The 19,790-nt window shown below is 37.1% G+C and overlaps 2 protein-coding genes across 2 annotated transcripts; one reads left to right on the forward strand and one right to left on the reverse strand.

The window, feature by feature from the left end:
- Positions 1-1,593: 1,593 nt before the first annotated feature.
- On the forward strand, positions 1,594-13,483 carry LOC143557014 (uncharacterized). The gene is made up of 16 exons (XM_077046188.1): positions 1,594-1,832; positions 2,955-3,073; positions 3,228-3,273; positions 3,491-3,563; positions 3,644-3,701; positions 3,797-3,892; positions 3,995-4,112; positions 4,186-4,452; positions 4,536-4,637; positions 5,511-5,868; positions 5,956-6,069; positions 6,604-7,423; positions 7,502-7,721; positions 7,805-7,924; positions 8,615-9,382; positions 10,346-13,483. The coding sequence occupies exons 1-16, from the start codon at positions 1,737-1,739 to the stop codon at positions 13,349-13,351; spliced, it is 6,381 nt and encodes a 2,126-aa protein (XP_076902303.1). The 5' UTR covers positions 1,594-1,736; the 3' UTR covers positions 13,352-13,483.
- On the reverse strand, positions 13,402-17,233 carry LOC143557015 (amino acid transporter AVT6A-like). The gene is made up of 6 exons (XM_077046189.1): positions 17,076-17,233; positions 16,433-16,888; positions 15,703-15,855; positions 15,417-15,620; positions 14,353-14,818; positions 13,402-13,636 (listed from the first exon to the last, which is right to left on the reverse strand). Exons 2-6 carry the CDS (start codon positions 16,845-16,847, stop codon positions 13,498-13,500), a joined length of 1,377 nt encoding a protein of 458 aa, XP_076902304.1. The 5' UTR covers positions 16,848-16,888; positions 17,076-17,233; the 3' UTR covers positions 13,402-13,497.
- Between the last annotated feature and the right edge of the window lie 2,557 nt (positions 17,234-19,790).

A 19,790-nucleotide genomic window follows, 5' to 3' on the forward strand; every position in this document is an offset into this window, starting at 1 on the left:
CTTGTAAATGTGATTTTCATACTTCTGGATGTGGACTTGAAATTTGAAATTGTGTAAATGTGATGTATATATAATATTGATTTAATTAAATTAATCATAAATTAATTTTTTTTTGTGATTACTTATATATAATTTACTATAAAACGATTACAATTGAGTGGCAGGTAAACGGGCAACAAGTTGCGCCGCAACCCCTTTTGAATAGCAAAGCCAATCCTGCTAAAAACGAAGCTTTGGGACCTAGGAGTTGAAGAGGTTCCGTGTACGACACGCTGAACCTTACTCAAAAAATTCACAGCCTCTGGGGCCAGAAAACCAAATGTATCAAATGCGAATAGTAGAAAGACATGTTGATTATAAAAAGGTAGTTGTTTTACAATCCACTCTTTTATTAGATAGGTAGATAGATAGATTAGTAATATTGATTGCTATACTTAAATCTAGTGTCTCGTTAATTGCATGTTTTGTGTCGTGTCTGTTAGGGTTATACGTAGATCAATTACATGTTGTTTTCGGTTGTTTTATGGTAGACGCCACCATAGGATTCTTGATAGTTATCGATTATGTAGTTAATATTTACACCCTCCTTGAGTCTGACCATGAGATATGAGGTCTAGATGTGTGGTACTTTATCCCGTTAGTATTCTGTTGCGTGACTGTCGAACATAGTCTAGTTCGATTTAGGTTTCCTATAGCTTAAAGTTTCATAATGCTTTAGATTTAGTTATCCCAATTATCCCTTTAGTTGCTAGTACTAGCTTTAGCATGATAATTGTGACAATGATACTAACCCTGAGATGTGTCATTTGGATACCCTTTGTAGACCTTATCTCTGCGTGCTTTATCTGAACCTTGGAGGTGTTTAGGAAAGTTAGTGAGACTAACCATGTGATCTAGTTCCTCTTAGCATTCTCGATAGTCGGTATCTTTATAACCCAGTGTCATATACTTCGTCATCCCGAGGTTAGTTGGTTGTTAATAGGATGCGAGTTTAGATAGTCGTTTTCACATATTTGATAGTTTCTTGTTTTTGTCTCAGTTTTTGTGCAGTCTTTATAATTTATTTGCTGTTTTAATTATTAAGGTCTTAAGTTTAAAATATGATTTAAGGGGGGGGGGGCTTTCTCAACGTGTGAGATTTTTTCGTTGAAGACATTTCTAGGTAAGCCATTTTTGTCTAGAACATCCAAAATCCAAACAGTATTAACAATTGATATCCCGTCTAAAAAGGCTTGGTATTAGAATGCGTCCAAACATTCTTAAAAATATTGACTCTTAAAAAACTATTATTATAAAAAGTTGTGTACAGATAGATGGGAGATAGTTGGAAGGCAAAAAAAAAAAAATAACAGTAAAAGTTATAATAATAACAATAATAGTAATAATAATTTGGTAAAGTGAGTGAGTTGACACGGTTGAGGTCTGCAGTCGTCATGAATGGTGAAAAAGGCTACCAAACTGAATCTATATAGAGTCAGACTAATCATCAACTGTTGTAGTTGAATTATAAAAAAACTGATTTAACCTTTCTTTCAAGATCATATGGATGAAACAACAGACACGATTCCATCAATTGTAGCCAACAAAACTATAACCTCTCGCTTATAGGGCTTTCTCAACTCAACTCAACTCAATTAGGGCTTTTCTCCATTCCGAACTTGATTCGCACAATTCATGCTTCAAATTCGATTATCAACTGAAAATTGGCCAATTGAAGCTCAAAGTGGAATCTAGTTATGAAGGCAGGTGTTGCTGCTAAGCTGATTGTGGATGCACTGCTGCAACGCTTTCTTCCGCTTGCCAGACGTCGAATTGAAACTGCACAAGCACAGGTAACAACACACATTGTCTTTTACTTTCAATTATTAACTCATAATAATTAGGTTTTTAATTACAAGGCTATTATAGTCATATAGGGTGGTTTTAGTATCTGCTTGTACTTATTTGAGTACTTTAGGTTTAGATGGATCGAGCATATGCATAGGCAGAAGTGATTATTCAACTGGTTACAAGTTTGACTCAATCGGCGTTCAGTTCGGTTCAGTTTTAACGTATCTGCTTAATGTGCAATAATCCGGCTCTTGGATCTTGTTGTCCGGTGTATTTTAGATATCGTAACAATAATGAAAAAGGTGTTTCATTCGTTGTACTATGGTAGAGAATATAAATCATTGGCCTATAGGATATATTAATGTTATTATTTGTATGATGACGATTTCGTCTATGAAGATTATCATCATAGGAGTTGCTAAATTCGTCTATGTTCCTATTTATGTATCCACTTTTCGACTGTAGAACAATCCTATTTTAGTTCCCTATCGTCTATGTCCTCCAATGCCTCTGGAGTAAATTTATTCTTTTGAGGCATTTGTTATTATAGGTTTTTTCAAGGGGATATCTCTTTGGCATTTCATGTTACGTCTAGGGGCAAAGCCGTAAACAAAGTTATTGATTATTCACTTTTAAGTAACTTTTAACTGATCTAACATGCTATATACTGTCACACTTAAAAGTAACTATGAACAATGGACTGAGTTTCATATGCAATCGATGTAGCTATTGGGACTCTTGCTTCACATTAAGTAAATGTCTGGTTTTAGCTAACATCTACAGTCAACACCTTGAAATTGGTTAGGATAATGCTAGTATTAAATGGTAAGGAAGTTATTGTAGTAAATGCTGAGACCTTGATTTATAATTGACCTTTACAATTGGACAAAAGGACTAAGGAGCATATGAAAGTTTGTTTGTACTTAGTTTCAGATTGATTTTTTTGTTAAGTTTATGGCTTCCAGATGCTTCTACGGTATTCGTTTTATAGCCCATAAAAAGAATGTTTTTATATTTTGTTTTCTGTATGCTATTCTTTAATCTTTATAATCAAATGTTGGTTCATAACTTCATATGAATGTTTTCTGATGAATTATTCTTTTATCAAATGTGGGAAACTACAGGATGGACAATACCTTAGGCCGTCAGACCCTGCCTATGAGCAAGTATTGGATTCCTTAGCTATGGTGGCACGGCACACACCTGTACCTCTTCTTGAAGCACTTCTTCGTTGGAGAGAAACGTGAGTCTGTAAACTGTATTGTTATTGTGCAAACATGTGTATATGATTCATGGGTATTTTTTTTTGACATTTTCACTGACTGGTTCAGAGACATGTATCACATGACTCTTTTTGTATGTAGTCTGACCATGTGATATCTTGTTTTTTTTTTCAGCGAGTCCCCAAAAGGTGCAAATGATGCATCTACATTTCAAAGAAAGGTTTGTATGCCTTGACCCTGAAGGCCACTATGGCTATTTACCTTGTTTAAGAATGCATCATTTAACCTTTATGTTATACCATGTTATTAACTTAAAAACAATACATAGGCTAAATGTTTTTTATTAGATTTGAGAACAGCATTAAGAAAACAGTGATCGTTCTGAGATTTGAATAAACAATCTGATCTTTAACTATTATCCCCCCTGAATGGAGCAGCTTGCAGTGGAGTGTATATTTTGCTCAGCATGTATTCGCTTTGTGGAGTGTTGCCCACAAGAAGGACTCACAGGTTCAGCATCTGCATAATTAATATCATTTTTTATGTAAATTAAGTCATGATATCCTAAAGCTTACCGTCTGTCTCTACAGAAAAACTTTGGATCGGACTTGAAAACTTTGTGTTTGATTGGCTGATAAATGCTGACAGGTAACACCAAATTGGCTATATAACTTTCATTTTCTTTCAATATTTTTATTCCAGATAATCCACCCACTAGAAAACTGAAAAGTTGTTCGTTGCAGGGTTGTTAGCCAGGTTGAATATCCTTCATTGGTTGATTTGCGTGGTCTCCTTCTCGACTTAGTTGCACAACTCCTTGGTGCTCTATCAAGAATCAGGTTAATCATACAAAGTTCTCAATTAGACACAGTTCCCAGCTTATAAACCGTTAAATATTTCATATCCATATGTACTCATTTTCGTTTGCTATCCTTCAACAGGTTTAGCTCTGTAACCGAGCGATTTTTCATGGAACTCAACACTCGCCGAATCGATACCAGTGCCGCTCGAAGTGAAACCCTCAGTATCATTAACGGAATGCGTTATCTAAAACTTGGGGTAGATTTAATTTTATTTATTTTTCGAGAGAACAGTAATGCAATATACTAATCTGATATAAACGTTTTGCCAGGTGAAGACCGAGGGTGCGTTAAACGCGTCGGCTTCCTTTGTAGCGAAAGCCAATCCACTTAATCGTGCACCTCATAAACGAAAGAGTGAACTTTATCATGCTCTTTGTAATATGCTGTCAAACATATTAGCACCACTTGCAGATGGTGGTAAAGGCAAGTGGCCTCCACCGGGCGTGGACCCTGCGATTACTCTTTGGTATGAAGCCGTTGCACGGATACGAGTCCAACTTATGAATTGGACCGATAAACAGAGCAAGCATATAGCTGTAAGTTTAGTTACATGATTTTCTTATATTAGTTTTTATTACAAGTTTATAACAATTACTGGTTTTTTGTTCGTTTATGTTAGGTTGCTTATCCGTTGGTGACTTTGCTTCTTTGTCTTGGTGACCCTGTGGTTTTTCTTAATAACTTTGGTACTCATATGGAACAACTGTATAAGCATCTTAGGGTAAACTAATCATACCTATTAACCTTTCTTTTAAACAGATCATTATCTAGGGAAGAACTTAATTTACCCATTTACCCTTTCTTTTAACCAGATGCAACTCATTTCACAAAATTTCTCTTTTTAGCTATTTATCAAGGCCTGTAAATGAGCCAAACTTTCAGTGAACCGTTTGGCAGGAAGTTCGTTAATGTTCATTTATTTAATAAACAAAAGAACATGAGCACATGTCTAGTTCGTTCATTTATGTTCGTGAACATTTGTTTACATACGTTTAAATTCGTTTGTCAATTCATTTGCATAAATATTTGTTTTGTTAGTTTACATTTGTTTTAGTTAGTCCGTTTAACTTCCTTAATATATTCTTATAAATTTTCTATGCCCATTACAATCTAGTCTAATTTAATTAACTTTTTAGGCCCAACATGTTCACATTTACTTCTAATTGGATTTTCCTCAGCTTTTGTTTGCCAATCTATGTTCAGTTGTGTTCGTTTGTTTACTTTTGTGAACCTTTCGTTAATACTTTTAGTGAACGAACATGAACACATTCAATTTCTTAATGACGAACACGAGCAAGAAAACTCTTTCGTTTATTTGTTCGTGTTCGAATCGGTTAAAGTTAAAAGAACACGATCACGCGTCTTTTTTGTTCGGTTCGTTTACAGGCCTAAATTTTATCTGTTAGTTCCTTAAAATACCAGAATTTTGCAAACACTCATAACACCTTAGTAATCAATTAAAACACTTGTCTTCTACAACTCGCTTTATTACAAATGATAATTTGATTTCGACTGTTAATATCATATAATAACTTTTGGAAAAGACATCGATAGATATCGTTGCCAGATGACAAATTTAGGTTTATTTTGACAGGATAAGAACAACCGTTTCATGGCTCTGGACTGTCTTCACCGTGTTTTAAGATTTTATTTAAGTGTTCACGGGAATTCCCAACGACCAAACTGTGTATGGGATTACCTCGATAGCGTGACAGCTCAGCTTTTGACAATTTTAAGGAAAGGAATGCTTACACAAGACGTGCAACACGATAAGGTTGTTGAGTTTTGTGTCACTATGGCTGAACATAACCTAGATTTTACTATGAATCATGTGATACTAGAATTGTTGAAACAAGACAGCCCGAGTGAATCAAAGATTATTGGGCTTCGTGCTTTACTTGCCATTGCAATGTCTCCCACAAGCCAACACGTCGGCTTGGAAATTCTACATGGTGATTAATCATTCGTTTATGAAGTTTAAAATTTAAAATTTAAATCCTTTTAAAGATCTTGTTTTAACTTTTTTTTTTGTTTACCAGCTCATGACTTGGGTCATTATGTTCCAAAAGTCAAAGCTGCAATTGAGTCTATTTTGAGATCATGCAATCGGGCTTATAGTCAAGCACTTCTTACTTCTTCAAAGACAACTATAGGTAACTCTTACATAACCACGATTTTGTATGGTCACATTTCCTTTATTTATGTTAAATATGGATATTAAATTATTATTATCGCTGCTATCGCATATTCACATAATATTTGTCTTTAGCCTACAGTCCTGAGTTTTTTTAAAAGTTAATTTTTATTTCAGAGATGAAACGTTAAAATTTAAAGTTTAATATTTTGATTTCTATTATTTAATGTAACATCTTTTATAAGCGAACCTAATTTCCTTTTTGAACCTTTTTATCTACTCTTCTCTTCCAACAATTTTATTTTATTAGTTCTATCGGGCCATTCACCAGTTATTCCCATTCGCTCAATCTAATCTTGAGCTAAACATATAAACCTAAGTTTGTTAATTGGGAATGGCATAAATACACGAAAACAATTAAAATACACAAAGATGTTTCATATGAATCTGAGTAAGATTGTTTAAACGGTTACTAAGTTACTTGGTATTACTCATACTCGTAAATAAAGATAAAATGGGTTGACCCGATCTGTAACAAGTGACATTTATCCAGATGCTGTTACCAAGGATAAACCACAAGGATACCTATTCCGCTCGGTTCTAAAGTGCATACCGTATTTGATCGAAGAAGTCGGTAGAACCGATAAATTAACCGAGATTATACCGCAACACGGAATAAGCATTGACCCCGGTGTCCGTGAGGAAGCGGTCCAAGTACTTAACCGGATTGTCAAACACCTTCCACACCGTCGATTCGCAGTTATGCGCGGTATGGCAAATTTCATTCTCCAGTTACCAGATGAGTTTCCACTTCTCATCCAAACATCACTCGGACGCCTTTTGGAACTCATGCGGTTTTGGAGAGCATGTCTCTCCGATACCGAAATCGAAACAGATGTTCCTGACGCAAAAACTGTGCCGAAAAAATTAGGGTTTAAAAACCCTTCGTTTCATCAAGGTGAACCTATAGAGTATCGTGCTTCAGAGATTGATGCGGTTGGTCTTATCTTCCTTAGCTCTGCTGATAGTCAAATCCGACATACGGCATTGGAGTTACTCGGTTGCGTACGAGCCCTACGAAATGATATACGCAACCTATCTCTATATGAAAGATCAGATTTAACAAAAGATGAAGCCGAACCGATATTTATAATTGATGTTTTAGAAGAGAACGGGGATGATATTGTTCAAAGCTGCTACTGGGACTCCGGGCGTCCGATTGATATTAAACTGGAAGCTGAGATGGCACCTCCCGAGGCAACGATACAGTCAATACTTTTTGAAAACCCGGATAAGAACCGATGGGCTCGGTGTCTTAGTGAGCTTGTTAAATATAGTGCAGTGTTGTGCCCTCAGTCTGTTCAAGAAGCCAAGTAAGTAAAGTTTTGTATATGTTTTGCCTTTTTTAAATTGAAAACTGAAATTTGAAAATTGGGTATTTATATTGTTAGGATGGAGGTTATTAACCGACTTTTGTATATTACGCCTGTTGAATTGGGTGGAAAAGCTCATCAGTTTCAGGAAGCAGACAGTAAACTAGACCAGTGGCTGATGTATGCAATGTTTGCGTGTTCTTGTCCACCTGGCAGGGAAGGATCCGGTGCAGCAACAACACGGGATCTGTTTCGTCTTATATTTCCTTCATTAAAGTCTGGTTCTGAAGCACATGTTGTGAGTCCTAGACAACTTTATAGTTTATACAAACAGTGGATGCACTTTTTATCCTTTTTTATTTAATTCTTGTTACATTTCAGCATGCGGCAACAATGGCTCTCGGGCACTCGCATCTGGAAGTGTGTGAAATAATGTTCAGTGAGCTTGCATCTTTCATGGAAGAGATTTCTTTGGAAACGGACGGAAAACCAAAATGGAAGGTATGGGATATTATTTTTATATTATTATTAACATTAAATGGGTTGGCTAACGGGTCAAAATGAGTTAGGTTGAAATGGTTCATTTAAAGTATGGGTTTGGTTAAAACAAGTCAAACCAGTAATATAATCTGAATCTTAGTATAATATTTTAGGAAGCTTTATGCATTAGAAATATAATTTGGGGTATTTGTGTCCTGTTTCACCCATTTCCCTTCATAGATGGTATTTATTGGACCCGCTTGTGATAAATCACAACTCATATCAAACTAGGGGTGTGCATGGGCCAGTTTTGGGCTAAAACCGATCTAAAATGGTTTTCAGTTTGAGTTCGGTTCGTTTTTCTTTATTTGTGCCTGAAATTTTTGGACAAAAAAAAATGGTTTTAAGATTATGAATTTGTTCCTAATTTTTTTATTATTTAACAATTAATTATTATTATACATTTTAGGTAAAATATTTTGGTTACACTATTCATTAACTTATAAATTACTAAGAATTCAAAATAAAAAATATCCATAAATTGGGTTAGGTTCATTTTTACCAAAGTTTGGTTTTTACGAAAACATAAAACCAAAAGTCGGTTTTTGTTTAGGTTCGCTTATTTTGGTTCGTTGTTTTTTAGGACATTTTGGTTTTATTCATAAGTATATGGTTCCAATTATATAACCATCCTAAATTGTGTTGATGCAGAGTCAAAAGCCTCGCCGTGAAGACCTCCGAATCCGCATTGCAAATATATATCGAACCGTTGCTGAAAACATTTGGCCTGGGATGCTAAACCGCAAGCCGGTTTTCCGTCTTCACTACATGAAGTATATAGATGAAACCACACGATTAATCTCAAGTTCACCTCCTGAAAACTTTCAAGAAATACAACCGCTCCGTTATTCACTCGCATGCATACTACGCTCACTAGCTCCCGAGTTTGTTGACTCAAAATCCGACAAATTTGACCAGAAAACCCGAAAACGATTATTTGACCTTCTCCACTCTTGGTGTGACGAATCCGGTACCACATGGAGTCAAGACAGTGCAAGTGATTACCGACGCGAAGTCGAACGTTACAAATCTAGTCAGCACACTCGGTCAAAAGACTCCAATGATAAAATCTCATTCGATAAAGAAGTAACCGAACAAGTTGAAGCCATTCAATGGGCTTCCATGAATGCCATGGCTTCATTGTTATATGGGCCGTGTTTTGATGATAATGCAAGAAAAATGAGTGGTCGAGTTATAGCTTGGATTAATAGCCTCTTCATTGAACCCACACCACGGGCTCCGTTCGGTTACTCACCCGTTGACCCGAGAACCCCGTCTTATAATAAATACACCGAAGGTGTTCGAGCCACGGGACGTGATCGGAACCGCGGTGGCCATGTTCGTGTCTCGCTTGCTAAAATGGCTTTGAAGAATCTTCTTCTTACTAATTTGGACTTGTTTCCCGCCTGCATCGATCAGGTCCGATATTGTTTACTATATTCATTAAATACACAAATGGTCCCTGTGGTTTGGTCAAAGTCACACGTTTGGATACTAAGGTTTGAAAGTCGGAAGTTTGAGCTTCGTGGTTATGATTTTTTAACAAATAAGGGGTTTAGGGCTAGGAGTGTGCATTGGTCGGTTTTGGGCTCAAACCAAGCCAAAAACCGAAATTTCAGTTTTTGAAAATCATATGTTTTGGGTTAATCGTTTTTTGGTTTTTTCGGTGTGGGTTCGGTTCAGTTTTGCCATCTGGGCTTAAAATTGTGCCCAAATATATATATATATATATATATATATATATACATATATATATATATATATAGGGTTTGGATCAAGTACAAATGAAATTAACGTGCTAAACGTGAGAATCAAGTAGAGTAATTATATATACAAGTAGAGTAATTATGTAATTACATTATAGAGTAATTATCATAGAGTAATTACATAATTACTCTACTTGTATATAATTTTACTCTACTTGATTCTCATGTTTAGCACGTTAATTTTATTTGTACATTAACCTTCCCCTAATTAATGAATTTCTGCCTAAATCTTTTTGTTAATTAATAATTAATTTTTATATATATATGCATTTGGGCTAAAATAATTGAGTTGCACTATCATTAAATTCTTATAAGTTACTTATAATTTTAAATAAAAAATGAAAATCTATAAATTTAATTCAGGTTTTTCAGTTTTTATTACATGCAAAACCATAACTGAACCAAAAGTTCAGTTTTTACGGAAACATAAAACCAAAGTACCAAACCGTCAGTTTTTGTTTCGGTTCGGTTATTTTGGTTTGGTTTTTTCAGTTTTGTATCGGTTTTTTCGGTTTAGTGCACACCTCACACCCCTACTAAACTTCTGTTAGGTTTCGTTATGTTTGGATGTATTGACCAAAATACCCTTTTAACATTTTCTTCTCCTGTGTTTCAGTGCTACTATTCTGATGCAGCCATAGCAGACGGTTACTTCAGTGTGTTAGCTGAAGTGTACATGCGTGAAGAGATACCCAAATGTGAAATTCAAAGACTTCTAAGTTTGATACTTTACAAAGTGGTGGACCCGTCTAGACAGATTCGAGATGATGCGTTACAGATGCTCGAAACGTTATCGGTTCGCGAATGGGCCGAAGATAAAATTGAGGGGTCAGGGAACTACCGGGCTGCCGTTGTCGGGAACCTTCCAGATTCTTACCAACAGTTTCAGTACAAATTATCATGTAAACTTGCAAAAGATCATCCCGAGCTGAGTCAGCTTCTTTGTGAGGAAATAATGCAGAGGCAACTTGACGCGGTAGATATAATCGCTCAACATCAGGTTCTAACATGCATGGCTCCATGGATCGAGAATCTTAATTTCTGGAAACTTAAAGATTCCGGGTGGAGCGAGCGGTTATTAAAAAGTCTTTATTATGTGACGTGGCGGCACGGTGATCAGTTTCCCGATGAAATTGAGAAGCTTTGGAGTACGATCGCGAGTAAGTCCAAGAACATAAGTCCTGTTTTGGATTTTTTAATCACTAAAGGGATTGAAGATTGTGATTCAAACGCGTCTGCTGAAATAACTGGCGCGTTCGCTACGTATTTCTCGGTTGCTAAACGAGTGAGTTTATATCTAGCTCGGATATGTCCTCAAGGGACCATTGATCACTTGGTTTACCAATTGGCTCAACGTATGCTCGAAGATAGTGTGGACCCAATTAGACCAACCGACAAAGGTGAACCGAACGCGAACCATGTTTTGGAATTCTCTCAGAGTTCATCGGTGGCCCAGGTTGCAGCAGTTGATAACCAGCCACATATGTCACCATTACTGGTTCGCGGGTCACTTGACGGTCCATTAAGAAATAATACAAGTGGAAGCGTAAGCTGGCGAACCATGAGTGTAACCGCGCGGAGTGCTTCGGGTCCATTGACTCCAATGGCTCCCAAAAACGTGGTCCCCGTGACCGCTGGGCGGTCCGGTCAACTCATTCCAGCTTTAGTCAACATGTCGGGACCGTTAATGGGTGTTCGAAGCGTGAATGGGAGTATACGAAGCCGACACATGTCACGTGACAGCGGGGACTACTTAATCGACACTCCAAATTCTGAAATTGACGGTATGCATGGTGGGACCCATGGTGTAAATGCTAAGGAGCTTCACTCGGCTTTACAAGGGCATCAACTGCACTCGTTAACCCATGCCGATATCGCGTTAATATTACTCGCGGAAATTGCTTACGAGAATGACGAAGATTTCCGAGAACATTTACCTTTACTTTTTCATGTCACGTTTGTCTCGATGGATAGCTCAGAAGACATTGTTCTAGAACATTGCCAACATTTGCTCGTTAATTTATTATATTCTCTTGCGGGCCGACATTTGGAGCTCTATGATGTTGAAAATAGTGACGGTGAGAATAAGCAACAAGTCGTGAGTTTAATAAAGTATGTCCAGTCGAAACGCGGGACGATGATGTGGGAAAATGAGGATCCGACACTGGTCAAAATTGAGCTCCCGAGTGCAGCGTTATTGTCAGCACTCGTTCAAAGCATGGTGGATGCTATATTCTTTCAAGGTGATCTTAGAGAGACGTGGGGAGCCGAGGCGTTAAAGTGGGCCATGGAGTGCACATCGAGACATTTATCGTGTCGGTCCCACCAAATATACCGTGCGTTAAGACCCCGTGTGACTAACGATGCGTGTGTCTCGCTTCTTCGATGCCTTCATAGATGTTTAACAAATCCCGTCCCGTCGGTTCTCGGGTTCGTTATCGAAATTCTTTTAACATTGCAAGTAATGGTGGAGAATATGGAGCCTGAGAAGGTGATTCTCTACCCACAGCTTTTCTGGGGGTGTGTCTCCATGATGCACACCGATTTTGTTCACGTTTATTGCCAGGTTCTTGAGCTGTTTGCACGCGTCATTGATCGATTATCGTTTCGCGACCGAACCACCGAAAATGTGCTTCTCTCAAGCATGCCACGAGACGAGCTCGATAATAGCGTTTCCGACACCAACTTTTTGAAAACGGAGTCTGAAGCCGTTGGCAGGAAAGTTCCAGCTTTTGAAGGCGTGCAGCCACTTGTGCTCAAAGGATTAATGTCGACCGTGAGCCATGGTGTGTCAATCGAGGTTCTGTCCCGGATAACCGTCCATTCGTGTGACTCGATATTTGGGGACCCGGAAACAAGACTCTTGATGCACATCATCGGATTGCTCCCATGGCTATGTATACAGATAAACCAAGACGCGGTTGTCGGGCCCGCCTGTAATGTTTCAACAAACTTAGCGATTTGGTGTCGCGCGAAATCATTAAACGAATTAGCGACGGTTTTCATGGCGTATTCAGAAGGAGAGATTAAAACGATCGACAATCTACTCGCTTGTGTGTCGCCATTATTATGCAGCCAGTGGCTACCAAAGCACTCAGCTTTAGCATTCGGGCATCTGCTTAAGCTTCTAGAACGTGGTCCAGTTGAGTATCAACGGGTAATCCTGTTATTAATGAAAGCATTGCTTCAACACACGCCGATGGATGCGGCTCAAAGCCCGCATATGTACGCAATAGTTTCCCAATTGGTTGAAAGCACGCTATGTTGGGAAGCGTTAAGCGTACTCGAAGCGCTTCTACAAAGTTGCAATTCCAAAACCGGGACCCACAACCATGATCTGGTTTACGAGAACGGGCTCGGTGCAACTGAGGATAAGGTTCTGTTTCCTCAATCATCTTTTAAGGCTCGAAGTGGACCGCTACAGCAGGCTATGGGTTTAGGGTTTGGACCGGGGTCCATGGCTGCACTGGTTAACCCTTCTGAGTCGGGTGTCTCGCCTAGGGAGTTGGCTTTGCAGAGCACGCGGTTGATCCTTGAGCGCGTATTGGATAATTGCGCACTTGGGAAAAGAAGAGATCATAAAAGATTGGTGCCTTTTGTGACTACTATTGGTAACACTTGAATCTTTTAAGTTTATGTTAGCTGGGTACATTAGTGTATGTAATATGCCCCTTTTGGTTTAAGTTATTATATAATATTTAAGAACCAATACCTATACAGATCAAACAAGATGATAACAATCGAAAACACAATCACACTCTGTACAATTCAATCGGTGCTTGGCCCATTCTTCTTGAACAAAGCCAATGCATCACTGTAAACAGCCACAACGTTCGAGAAAACCGCTAGAACGATCATGGAAACACACAAGCATTTGTCCCTCTTACTTGCTATTCCATATTGATTCCTGATATTTGAAACAAAAATTTATCAAGATTCTCCCTCGAGCAGGTTGTAAACGAGCCAAGTCAGACAGCTAATTTTTGAACTCTAATTCTAAAGCTCAAGCCTGACTCGTTAACAGTTATCAAGTTCGAGCTTGACTCATTATTTAATAACTAAATTTATATGCATTTATTTCTATTTTTATATATATTTTAGTTATAACATAGTTCTTTTTTAAATATATTGGATATGTTATATAAATAAGATAATGATATGCTTATTATATAAGTGAAGCTCATGCTCCAGCCTCGTTTATTAAATAAGGCTTATTTTTAGTCCCAAACTCTTTCTAAGGCTCAAGTTTAGTGCAAAAGTAGTTTTTTAAGCTGGAGTTTGACTTGTTTATTGTTTAATAATTAATTTATACACATTTATAATTTTATATATAACTTAATACGCTATTTTTATCATATATTAATTATTATAGAAATATTTATTAAATATATTAAATTAGAGTTATATAAATAATAGGCTCTTTAGAGCTCACAAGTCAACTCAAGCACTCAGATAAGTGTAGCACGGGTTCAGACTCGTTTATTAAATAAAAGGGCTTATGTTAGGGTGTAGCTCATGTAAGCTCAGCTTGTGAAATGATCAAAGTAGTTCGGAAGCGGCTTGGTCCGTTTTCACCCAGGCACTTGGGCACACAACTAAACTATGTACACAATAACAACTTACCCGAGAGTGATGGCAGCTGGAAAGATAAACCCAATACAAACAGCAGCGGTTGCTCCAGTAAACTGGAAAGCGTCCCAAATGCTTGGAATGAAATTTGCACCCAGAAATATGAGCCCAATAAGAGCAATCGTGATCGATGCAAATCTTAAATTATCTGAGGCTAACGGGCCTTTATGCGGGAAAAGTAGGCCGTCCAAATTCAGTCTTAATGGGAAGAACACAACAGGAAAAACGAGCATCAAATGGGCTGCGTAACTAACACGAACAACATCGTTTAGTAACGAGCTATACGGGATTCCAAGATTTGTGTCAAAGTTTGCAAGTACATCGTCAAGTGTCCCGTCCCCGAATAATAAAAACCCGAAAAGGCTTGTCATTACATAAACAGAGGAACAGAGAATAAGCGATGTTCTAACAACTGATTTTATTTTAGTGTTGTCTTCGAGTTCGTTATCAATTGAGTGAACTGCAAAATTTGAAACATGAAAACAGTCAAAACTAACAATTTTCGGTTTTCACAACGGGTTGAATTTCGGTTAATCTCTTATAAATGGCTTAAAATGGGTGTGTTTATTTATTTGGTTCAAATCGTTTTGGTTTTCATTGATAGCAAACCAACCATAAAACCAAACTGAATCTTTTTATTGGTTTGGTTATTTTGGTTCTTGTTGATAGCAAAGCTGAACAGAAAAGTTGGTTTTTTAAAAAACATAAAACCAAAGCGTTAATTTTCTATTGGGTTCGATTATGCTAGTTCAGATTATGGTTCGGTTATCTCAGTTTTGTGCACAGACCCAACTTTAACGGTGTATTTGGGTTGACCTATCTAAACGGTTAAACTAAACAAGCTGACCCATCAAGCCATTTAGTTAGTCGGTCGACCCACCAACCCGATACCCATTTGCCATGCTAATAACTCAATTACAAGTTTACAGCCTGCCAACACGTCTACCAGTTTGAGTGGTTTAGTTAAAACGAAACAGGTTAAACCAGATCGTGTTCTGTTCAGATTCAATGATTCAACCCACCAACCCGACACAACTAACACCTATACGCATAAATACCGTTATAATGGCAAATGTAAGCCGTGACAAGAACCGGAACAACCGTAAAGAGATTGAACACCGATGTGAAATCCACAATATCAGGAAACAGTTTAGGCATCATAACACTTCCAGCTATCAGTTTAAAGATGGTAATTCCAGCAGTGATCACAAGGAACACCACCGCAAGTGCTACCGACAACGCAGATGTATATCTCAATGAATCTGCATAAAAAAACGTATCGATTTTCAAAAACAAAACATGAACATTGATCCCGAAACCTTGAAATCAAGGAAAAACACTAACCAATGCGCTTTAGGCTTGCCAATGGAGCAAATATCGCGAGGGTAGTAACAAGAAGAACAAAGAACCGACCATTCCACCAGTGTTCGCCAAACCAACCTTGTATCACACCAGCATGATGAACACCATCTGAGGTTGTTCCGGATAGCACATCACCTAAAAAAACACAATTTAAATCAAAGTTAAATCATTTTAGCAATGATTTAATACTAAATCATTTAATACTTTTTAGCAATGATTCATATTCTTTAAAACTTCTACCTGTTACATACGTTTGTCTATTAAAGACGATCATTTATAGAAAAAGCCATTAAATTTGTTCATATGATATTTTGCATTTCTAAAAGCTTACTTACAACTGTGTAGGTTTGTGTATAAAATATGCCTACACATGATTTCCGCGTGCGTATATTCTATAATTAAACGAATTTTGTTTTTATATTTTTTATAGAATGTTACAATAGATGAATAAACATTGCATTTCAACCATTTTCTTATTTTCTTGTGCTTTAAAACTTTTTCAAACCGAAAAAGTTTATGATTTATTATTCTCCTTTTCTGTTCTCGAAAAAAACTGTTTTCCGCAAGACACTCCCCTACTTAATATTGCTTTTTTACGTTTAAATATATTTAGACTGCGAGTGCAAGATAAGTTTCTATAAGTTTATATTTTGTGTTAACGTGTTAAATATAGTTATTTAATACTTTACAACAAACTGAAACCAAAACATACCGATGATAATCATGTAGACAACAAGCACACCAATGTTATTAACCATCACACAAACTTGCAACAATATTCTACCAACATTTCCAAAAGCATCACCCATTGCACCTCCATAAGAAACCGACCTCCCAGCTCGACTAAACCGAATCAACAGATCAATCGACGCGTCGGTCAAGAACGCCATGAAAATAATCAAAGCGATTCCCGGTATCAGCCCCAAAATTTTCATGGTTGCAGGCAAAGCCATAATTCCAGCACCCACAATAGTGGTTGAGAGATTAAACACTGCACCGGTAAATGAAGCTCCATTGAATTCCTCAAAACCCGCTTCTTCGGTTTGGTTGGTCGGCAACAGCGGAGATTTCTCGTCAACTGTTTGATTGTTGGTTCTTGATCTCGGTTTTTTGGTTTCAATTGTCATCTTCTGATGAGTTTGACTTTATGCAGTCAAAAGTCAAAACCCTGGAATTGGATCCAAATTACAGATATTGATTAAATGACATAAACCCCAATTCAAGATTAATATAAGAAAAGTCAAAACAAAACTAAAACCATGGAATTGAATCCAAATGACTGATTTTAACTGCATAATTAAATGAATTACATAAAACCCAGTTCAAGATTAATATAAGAACAGTCAAAAACGAACCTGAAACCGTCTGAATTGGATTAGAAACAGTCAAAAAACTTGAATTGGAGGTGGGTTTCTTAAACCCAGATTAAGGAGTTGGTCAAAATGGAAGAATTTAAATTGTGAAAATGAAGTTGGTTTATATAGAGATGAAGATATATATATATATATATATATATATATATATATATATATATATATATATATATATATATAGAGTGGTGAAATTATGAGATAATAAACGTGCAGAATTACGAGAGTGAAAATTATTAAGAATTTGGTTGACGTGATCGGTTGAACGCCGTCCACTGGTGTCGCTGTCGATGGGCTTTGTGTCTTTGTGATGATGTGGCGGGAATGAATTCATACTGACATGATGTTATAAGATGTGGCGGTTGTATTCCTTATTTTTTGAAAAACACACAATATATTTGTTTGATTCTTTCTCAGATTGGATATGTGTTCAAACAAGTTATTAATTATGAGCTCGTCGGGTGCTCATCCTTATGTGTTAAGCTAGAGAGTTATGCTTTTATAATGACATAATGATTGCAAGTGACAGTTACCGGTATGACTTTCCTGAGAAACGCCCATTCTAAACTCGGAAGCTAATGTGATCCCCGTTAAGACAACATAAGGGGTGTTTGTTTAGATCTGAATGATTAATGATACCATTCAGAGGTGAGATCTGAATCGCTAAAACTTCATAGTGTTTGGTTGAGTGAAACATCACATTTTAATGGTTCAATTAAACTCTTAGAGCATTCCAGGCCGTCCCCTATCCCCATCTCTATTTCTACACTAAAAAACACTACATTTCTTTCTCCCATTTAATTAAATAATACCTTTTTATACCTTTATCATTACAGTTTTCTCTTTCATCTACTCACAACTAATTCAACAAATAAAAAAAATTAAATAGGGGCAAACAAAGTTTTCCTAAATTTACAGAAAATCATTACATTTTTCTCTCTCCACCTTAATATTTACGCTCACAGTCACTCAAAACCCTACCCTATAGTTTACAAACTCCTCTCACATAATTTTAGAGGATGAGTTGGGAATGCTCTTAATGATGGAGATTCAAAATGTGGCTGTGGCTGAATGGCTAAGTGACACATAAACCCTCTAACCTAATACTCCTCCCCTTCTTCACCACTGATCTCACTGTCGTTCTTCACCTCATCGTCGACAACCACCACACTTCCGCCATCGTCGCACACCGTCAACCACCACCGCCTCATCACCCTTGGTTCTCGTCGACAAAGCCCCCCAAATTTCTCTTAGGGTTTTTTTTCCAAAAGAAGAAGCATAACATCATTAACAGTCATGTGGCTGAATGGCTAAGTGACACATAAACCCTCTAACCTAATACTCCTCCCCTTCTTCACCACTGATCTCACTGTCGTTCTTCACCTCATCGTCGACAACCACCACACTTCCGCCATCGTCGCACACCGTCAACCACCACCGCCTTATCACCCTCGGTTCTCGTCGACAAAGCCCCCCAAATTTCTCTTAGGGTTTTTTTTCCGAAAGAAGAAGCATAACATCATTAACAGTCATGTGGCTGAATGGCTAAGTGACACATAAACCCTCTAACCTAATACTCCTCCCCTTCTTCACCACTGATCTCACTGTCGTTCTTCACCTCATCGTCGACAACCACCACACTTCCGCCATCGTCGCACACCGTCAACCACCACCGCCTCATCACCCTCGGTTCTCGTCGACAAAGCCCCCCAAATTTCTCTTAGGGTTTTTTTTCCAAAAGAAGAAGCATAACATCATTAACAAGTCATGAAAAAGAAATTCGTAGTGTAGGAGCTCTGGATTTGATTAGAGTTCTATAGAGGTATGTTCCAAATTCATTATTAGTGTTCTTTCTAATACTTTTTAAAGAAACGATGCACATGACCCTGGATTTTGATTTTGCTTTAATCTTTTCTAACTTGATGAAGTGAGTTCAAATTTTGGAATAAAACACCCTGTTTTGCATTGGATTAGATCTGGTTCTTGTGAAGGATGATTTTTGTTGGTTTTGGTGATACCTGGTGCAAATGAGTTTTTGAAGCTTCAACGCGACTCTCTAACCATATTTAATCGTTAAAAAAGAAAAATAAAGTAGAATAAACGTGTAGTATTTTAAAGATGGCTTCTTTGATAATCAAAAAATTACGCTCATGACATCAATTCACATTTTTTCAGTGATTTACACTTAATGAAAACATGGTGGAGTTGTTTAGCATCTTGTATCATAGTTTTCGATCTTTAAGGTAGGTTTAAGTGATCTATGCATGCATGAACTTTTATGTTGTTAATTTGCTCCATTATTGAGCAAAATATTGTTTGGAGGTAGGTAGTCATTAACAAGATGTGTAATCAAGTTTATCAAAGGGAGGATGCTAAGATAAATTCCCTAAGCATTTTTATATTGATATGAAATTAGGAAATTATGTCAGAAAACAAAATTCTAATCATCAAACTATATCAATATATTTTCAATTTCTTTATTCATATTCCAATAAATATACTAATCACGTGCTAAGTGACCCAACTAAGCCGTGCTTATCGTGTTTTGACTTTTGAGATGTTTTCATAGAACCACCCTTTTGTTAAAGAATAAATAAATAATTAAGTAAATAGTTTGATTGTTTATATGTATGTCTCTTTCTCCATTGACCCTTCTCCTTGAAACAACCCCCTTGTTAGAAAGTAAACTAGATATAGTAC

The sequence above is a fragment of the Bidens hawaiensis genome, unplaced genomic scaffold (genome assembly GCF_021521415.1).
Source record: "Bidens hawaiensis isolate Kalapana, Puna unplaced genomic scaffold, B.hawaiensis_p1.1 tig00018769_1, whole genome shotgun sequence".
Classification (NCBI taxonomy): domain Eukaryota; kingdom Viridiplantae; phylum Streptophyta; class Magnoliopsida; order Asterales; family Asteraceae; genus Bidens; species Bidens hawaiensis.